Consider the following 8,018-nt stretch of genomic DNA (forward strand, 5'->3'; position numbering starts at 1 on the left):
ATTTTAATACATGTTTTCGCTAGAGTATTGATGAATCGCTGTATTTTTCAGGCTGTGATTTATGTACGGGTTGGTTAGTTGTATTTTGCAGGTTGTGATGTATATACGGGTTGGTGTGTCGCTGTGTTTCCCAGTCTTTAATGTATGTACGAATTGGTCTGTCGTCGTGTTTTCCGTCTGTATACGGATTGGTGTGTTGTTATGTTCCCAGACTGTAATGTATATACGGATTGGTGTGTTACTGTGTTCCCAGGTTGTGATGTATATACGAATTGGTGTGTTGCCGTGTTTTCCGAATGTAAATGGATTGGTATGTTGTTATGTTCCCAGACTGTAATGTATATACGGATTGGTGTGTTACTGTGTTCCCAGGTTGTGATGTATATACGAATTGGTGTGTTGCCGTGTTTTCCGAATGTAAATGGATTGGTATGTTGCTCTGTTTTTCAGGCTGTAATGAATATACGGGATGACGTGTTACCGTGTGTATACAGATTGGTGTGTTACTTTTCCCAGGTTGTGATGTATATACGAGTTGGTGTGTTACTGTGTTTCCCAGGTTGTGATGTATATACGGGTTGGTGTGTTACTGTGTTTCTCAGGTTGTAATGTATATAAGGATTGGTGTGTTACTGTTCTTCCCAGGTTGTGATGTATATACGGGTTGGTGTGTGTTGCTTTTGATTTTCAGGTTGTGATGTATATACGGGTTGGTGTGTTACTGTGTTTCTCAGGTTGTAATGTATATAAGGATTGGTGTGCTGCTATGTTTCCCAGGTTGTGATATATATACGGGTTGGTGTGTTACTGTGTTTCTCAGGTTGTAATGTATATACGGGTTGGTATGTTTCCCAGACTGTAATGTATATACGGAATTACGTGTTACCGTGTGTATACAGATTGGTGTGTTGCTGTGTTTCCCAGGTTGTGATATATATACGGGTTGGTGTGTTACTGTGTTTCTCAGGTTGTAATGTATATAAGGATTGGTGTGTTACTGTTCTTCCCAGGTTGTGATGTATATACGGGTTGGTGTGTGTTGCTCTTGATTTTCAGGTTGTGATGTATATACGGGTTGGTGTGTTACTGTGTTTCTCAGGTTGTAATGTATATAAGGATTGGTGTGCTGCTATGTTTCCCAGGTTGTGATATATATACGGGTTGGTGTGTGTTGCTCTTGATTTTCAGGTTGTGATGTTTGTACGCGTGGGTTTAGTTATTTCTTTCAATTAACTCTGTATGTGGTATCAAACCTCATACCTTAATTGTAATTGGCAATAGAGTAAAAATGTTATTTATACGCAACTAACTAACTGTATATATATATGGAATACGTCAGTGCTACATCTGCACGTGTATGTCCTTAATTTGTTTTATTCAACTATTTAATTGAACACAAATTAGACGCATTGTTGAATTCGAACAACAACCTTAGATGAAATAGGCATAGCGTTTATATGTTTCACCATTGTTTATTATCAAGAGTAAAGGTATTATTTTATATTTTGTATGAGTGCACATGACAACAGATTATACAAGTTTCTTTATTGTTTGTACCGGTGTGACAAGATTGTTTTTAGGCTCTACTTGTTATAAGTTAGATTTAACTGAACAGAAACCTAGAACTGATTTGTATAGTACCATCATCCGAGAATCCTAGAAAACCATAGTTCAACGTACGCTACAGTTCTCTGTAATATACATTTCGGTTGATTGGCGTAGTGTGATGCACTCGATTTTCAGTTATTTAGACAAAGTATTGTTTTAAAATTAGCAGTGTACCATGTTATTCTCAAAGATAAATACGGAACTTTTCAAACTTATAAAAACTAGTTACCCGCTCTTGAAAACTAAAAATATATATTAATAAAATGTTTCAGTAAGCAACTCTTTGTTGTGAATATGAGTTTGTCATTCACGTAAATGGTATTCTCAAATAAAGTCAACAGTCAAATAAAATTATTTAATTTGTTGATCTAAAAAAGTATTCTGACTTGATAAATAGCAAAAGGAGAACACGTTCCACATGAATCGGTAAGAATAAAAGATGTAGAACACACCATCTAATTTTGTTTTCTTCGCCAGAGATTGGTTGCATTATATTAACACATTTCTGTTTTTCCTAAATACATTTATTTTCATAGACTCTAAAAGTAAACTATCGAATGGGAAACATGTGGCAATGGATGCACAAACAGTGGGTTGACAAATGTGGCAATGGATGCACAAACAGTGGGTTGACAAATGTGGCAATGGATGCACAAACAGTGGGTTGACAAATGTGGCAATGGATGCACAAACAGTGGGTTGACAAATGTGGAAATAGATACACAAACAGTGGGTTGACAAATGTGAAAATAGATACACAAACAGTGGGTTGACAAATGTGGAAATAGATACACAAACAATGGGTTGACAAATGTGGCAATGGATACACAAACAGTAGGTTGACAAATGTAGTAATGATACACAAACAATAGGTTACAAATGTGGCAATGGATACACAAACAGTAAGTTGACAAATTGAATATATGCGTAAGACTAACGCAAAGGTTGCTGCAAGTTATTAGTTGAACTCTTGATAACCTCTGAAACACCCTCAGAACTCCTGGAACGCTTGCATTTATACGGTGTATATTACATGCGAAACAATAGTTTAAGGAATTACCCTAATTGTTATTCAATGTTATTTCATTTGTTTTCTTTTGGATAAGAATAGATTCTATTTAGCATCTTCATCGTAGTTGTATCTGTCTATGTATTATCTATGGTTTTAAAAATAAAATAATAACATCCACGACTAAAAACAAGTAGTCCAAAAAGTTTTTGAAAACTAATAATTTTCTGCTATTTTCTTACAGAAAGAATTATATTTGTACATCAGAAACACTCTAAGTGCAAATTGTCGCTGTTTTTTGTTAGTAAAAAGCTACAGATTGGTGTATCTTCATTTTGTCCACCGAGGGGAATCGAGCTCCGGATTTTTGCATCTAAGTCCGTAAATAAACTTACCGCTGACCCACCAAGGGACAAGTGTAATTGTAATTCACTACGTACCTGTTGTCCGATATCAAGTGGCGACACGAAACTATGTTTATGTAATATTTGGTTATAGTTCGAGTGGCGACAAGTAACTATGTTGGTGTAATATTTGCTTATAGCTCGAGTGGAAACACCGAACTATGTTTATGTAATATTTGGTTATAGTTCGAATGGCGACACGGAACAATGTTGGTGTAATATTTGGTTATAGCTCGAGTGGAAACACCGAACTATGTTTATGTAATATTTGGTTATAGTTCGAATGGCGACACGGAACAATGTTGGTGTAATATTTGCTTATAGCTTGAGTGGCGACACGGAACCATGTTGGTGTAATATTTGGTTGTAACTCAGGCTTACTGAAAGTATACTATTTTGTTATGAATATTGATGAATTACTGTAAACTACATCAACTGTAGCAGTAAAGTATATCTGACGACGAAAATAAACGCTAAACACTTCAATGACACAAAAATCTGCCATCTCTTACAGTAAAGCTCATTTGATGTTATGAACACTTTATGGTTTTAGTTGTATACCTAGCCTAAACGCGGCCTAAGTAATTTGCATCTACTGGTAATTGATGCAATTAAATTAACCTTCTTGTTACCCTGATATCAAAGAGATGTATATAGCTAACTCAGGTACCCTTTGTATCCAGCTTTTATTTTAATTGTACACTGAACTATTACAGAGAGTAAATAAAATATAGTTTTGTGACACATTTTAAAGCTTAACTGACAATGAGACGACACCCATGCCATGAAGAATCATTCAATAAGAGTACATATGATGTACACCCGTTGGTAATCAAAGGATTAATAACATCACGTCGAACTGTTGTCTTCCGTGCAATACTTATACAATTTGAAAATGTAATGTTTAAGGCGCGTTTCCCTCATATATGGCACCGTAGATACAATGATAAATATTATAAGGTAACTGCCTCTATCGCAGATAGATGAATATGTGGCTTCGTTATAGCCAAAGGCGAGTCGAGTTTAAATCAATATTCTTGTATGAATAGAATATAAATCCAAGCCAAACATGTTTGTACACAATGATCATATTCATTCTGAATTTTTACTACTTCGGTATAATTGAATATAAACTATAAAACTCGCCCTATTATTTATTCCACTATACAATATCACTCTAAACGTTGTTTATTGGCAATAAGAAAGAAAAATACACTAATACACGCGTAGAGTGAACCCCATTCTCAAAACCACCCAAACAATAGTACCTCGAACAATACGGCATCTATTCTTCTTAATCCAATCTATTTAATAGTCGGCAATAGCATAATTAAAGTCGAGGCACGAGCATGCGGCACGCGCTTGTCATTTACCTGGGCAAAGTACATATTAGGTCATAGAAGAGAAAGCCGCGTGTAGTTATCTGTCTTGCAACCAAAGCTTTTTAGCAGTAAATAGCAGTATGGTCATTTTACAACCATTTGACTGCAGGGGAAAGTAAGAAGAATAAAGAGGGAGGGTAAGCATCTGCCTGGCACTATTATGTATACATATATAAATATAGGGCTTGTTATTGTTGCTACGATCGTGAATGTACATTTGAGTGTTTAGTGTATCAGGAGAAAACATTTGTAGCTGTGTTGCGGTTGCGAGAAATCGCTTGAGAAGGATTTCCTGTTGGATTTGTTCTTTTTGAACCTGAGGGGGAGGTAAGGTGTTGTAGATCTTTTTGCTTCTATAAAAAACTTCAATTCCCCTCAAAATTTATACAGGGTTTCGGTTATATTGCAGAGATCTCTGCAATGAATTTATCAATAACTGAAGTGTAATTTATCAGCCTTCTTTGTTAAGATAACAGTGATGTTAACGTATAGCACACCATGCGATAACACCAGGTTTACTGGTGAACTACTGGTGTGAAACTTGCTACTCACATAGTCTATGGCCAGTCAGTATAATTCACATAAACTAGTTCCTATTAAGTCAATTGTTCTAAATCTATTGAAAGAGGTACTAAGTTATTTTAACGTTTTGTACTTAAGTTTTAAAATCCTTTTGTCAAGCATGTAGTTGTTCTTTTTTTTTTCTACGATTTATTTCTCCTAACACAAAAAGATTGCTAAAACATTCTATTTAAAGCCATTTTAGGCTTTACACACACACCCGTGTGTGCGTGCTAATACTGCAGGCCTAATTAAAGTTCATGCAATAGAATATCCTGGCAAAAGTCCTGTAGGCGTTCTACCATTTCGAATTACCGTAAACTTTTGTTTTATGATTTCGGTTGGGTGAATCGGTTGCATGATGAATGTGTTTTAGAAGGGTGCAAATCTGTCTTGGCATAGATATCCTCATTGGTCCCATATTCTAGAGAGTTCGCACAATGCGGTACTGAAACTTGAGACTCGGATGAACACTGGAAAAGAATTTGGCTGATCTACAGAATGTACGGTATATAAAATATCACTTACAGCTAGATCTATGTAAGTAATACGCTGTGCATGTCTTTTATATATACACCATGTTTTCAGGATGTTTTCTTTCCTTCATATGCTTTATATAATTAATTTCGTGACGAATCCTGATGAAGCTGGAAAATTCCAACTTTCCATGAAGGGAAAGTTAAGCCTCTTCGTACAGGAAAAAAACTAGATGTGAAACGTTAATTTGACTGAAATACATTACTGAAAATTATTTAGCGGGAATGTTCGTAATACGGCATAATAAAACAAAAATACTGGATACGTAGTTATATGGTTGTAGCTAAAGAGGTACTTACAGGTTTGTCGTTGCAGATCGAGCTTGTAATGTAAGTAACAACCAGATATACTTGTGATATATTCGATAGAACGTCTGTCTAAGCAATAAATGGAGACTGTGTGTTAACTAAAAAGTATGCAAATTGTGCCAGGTTTTATGCTGAGTTGATTTGCCTAATGTGTGACGACGATACTCATTTTGCTACACACTATGATGAAGGTGGCACTAATGAACATGAGTGCTAGTGATATATATATATACACACCCACACGACGCTCTTGTGCGTGTTAACCTATCATTAGCTGAAAGCTAGGCGGAAAGTAAAGTGTTAACAAAAATCTATTATACATGATCATACACAATGACTAACGTACACAGAAAACAAATTAAGGGTATAATCTAATGCACGCTTTAAATAGTAAGTACAAGTTTTACACGTAGCGCTAAATGCAGTCGAATTACTCAGTAATTACCTATCTGTACTTACTAATTCTTCCTGGCGTAAAATTGGCGAATCCAATATTATACATTAAATTATTGAAACGTATTTTACTATGTGGAATTTCTCGAGGCTAAAAGCTAAACGAAAAAAGAATGAGGATATGAAGTACGAACCTAATTTGGCCAAGCGGAAGCGAACATCCAGAAGGTAGTTGTAGTAGGCCAAAGGAAAGAGATCCATCTGTAAAGGTTAACTCTACTGAGGAGGGTAGATAAGGGAGACGTCAAGAAATAATCGGGGTAAAAAAAAATAAACAAAGAAAAAACATAGAGAAATACTTGTCAGCTATAAAGATCTCTTTAAAAAGGGGGGTCAGGTGATAGGTTCAAGGAAATTAGGTGTTAGAAATAAAAGCTACACTACTTGTACGTCGTTATTTAACTGGAGACAATCAGCCTGATAGGGTAGAAAGCTGTAACCTGGTTAGATAGCGGCACCGGTCAACGAAGTGATGAAGTTTCTGCTCACGCGACGCGCCTCTCTATCGCTTTAATACGTGTCTGAAGGCCAGGAGGTTCAGCCTCTGTCAGTCGCCCATTTCTTGCGAATGAAAGCTCGCTCGCCATAATCGAGTTAGATGGTGAAAAGTGCACTTGTAACAGCCCAGAACGGACACAAACAGAGCGAGGCTGCAAGAAAAACTCCTGCGCGTCCGTTAACACCGGTATATCATGAGGACCGCCACTGAGAAGAAAATGTAACGGCAGGAAGTATCATTTCCCTTCCATGCACATTTCAATTCGTAAAACAATCTCGGCAATATATTTGTCTTGTTATTATTATTATTGGAATTGAAACGCAAGGCTTTAAGAACTATTGTCGCAGCGCCGACAGGATAGCCCTACAGGATATAATGACCTGTGACCTACAGTGACCCGTGTGGCTATCCTGCAAGAACAAGTACTTACTCTTACATGAATAATATTCCATCATACTGGCGTTGTAACGGTAGGCTGTCGTAAGGTCCATGGCCGGGGTCTCGTGGCGGGGCAGGCCAAGCCTTGCCACCCCAGGCACGGAAACTGTCGGAGGAAGGATGATGAGGCCGTCGGAAAAGTCGCAGTGAGTCGTACCAAAAACACGCTTATTAACACGGGGGAGAGAGAGAGTGAACGTTTACTTAAGAAGATGTAGTTAAAAGATAATATTATGAACACTAACTCTGTGGGTTTTGAAAAGGAGTCGCTCAGATGTCGACCATGCCACAAGCCCCGCCGATATTTCTGCCACACACACGGGCGGTCATAATTGAAGCTAACTAATAGAATCGGACCAATCCGAGCACGCGCCACCACATACAGTTTGAAAAAGTCAATCGTGGAGTCATTTGGTCACAAGGGAAACGTTGCGTGTTGCTGATTGCAAGCTTGAGATCATGTGACTCGTGACGCCAACTGAGAGCATATCTGTTGTGGTAAGGTCGGGAATAAGTACTCATCTACCGATTCATTGGTTCAACATCATGACTAGAAATTCTTCTCCCGCCTTCTGTACCCGAGAAACATTTAATCTACGCAGAAAAATGAAAGAGTAATATAGCTAAAAAGTACAGTTTTACATTATGATCCTCGCTTACAAGTTTCTAGTCACAAATGATCAACGAAGTGCGACTTATTTCAAAGAATTTCAAAAGTGAAAAAAAAAAAATTGTTTGATCGTGTTTTTCAGCTGATATCTACGAACACGGTATTTTTTTTTTTTTCGGAGTATACAATAATAACTTTTACAAAATAAG

The 8,018-nt window shown here is 37.0% G+C and overlaps 1 protein-coding gene across 2 annotated transcripts in view; it reads right to left on the reverse strand.

Annotated features, from left to right (window-relative positions):
• LOC106461492 (paired box protein Pax-5-like) overlaps window positions 1–7,775 on the reverse strand; it is a 75,566-nt gene extending 67,791 nt beyond the window's left edge. For both annotated transcript variants that reach the window (XM_022388465.1, XM_022388464.1), the window contains exon 1: window positions 7,198–7,775. In XM_022388465.1, coding sequence (XP_022244173.1) covers window positions 7,198–7,252 — 55 coding nt within the window. In that variant the 5' untranslated portion in view covers window positions 7,253–7,775. The remainder of the gene's footprint in view (window positions 1–7,197) is intronic.
• Window positions 7,776–8,018: the final 243 nt, after the last annotated feature.

Source organism: Limulus polyphemus, unplaced genomic scaffold (assembly GCF_000517525.1).
Source record: "Limulus polyphemus unplaced genomic scaffold, Limulus_polyphemus-2.1.2 Scaffold971, whole genome shotgun sequence".
Classification (NCBI taxonomy): domain Eukaryota; kingdom Metazoa; phylum Arthropoda; class Merostomata; order Xiphosura; family Limulidae; genus Limulus; species Limulus polyphemus.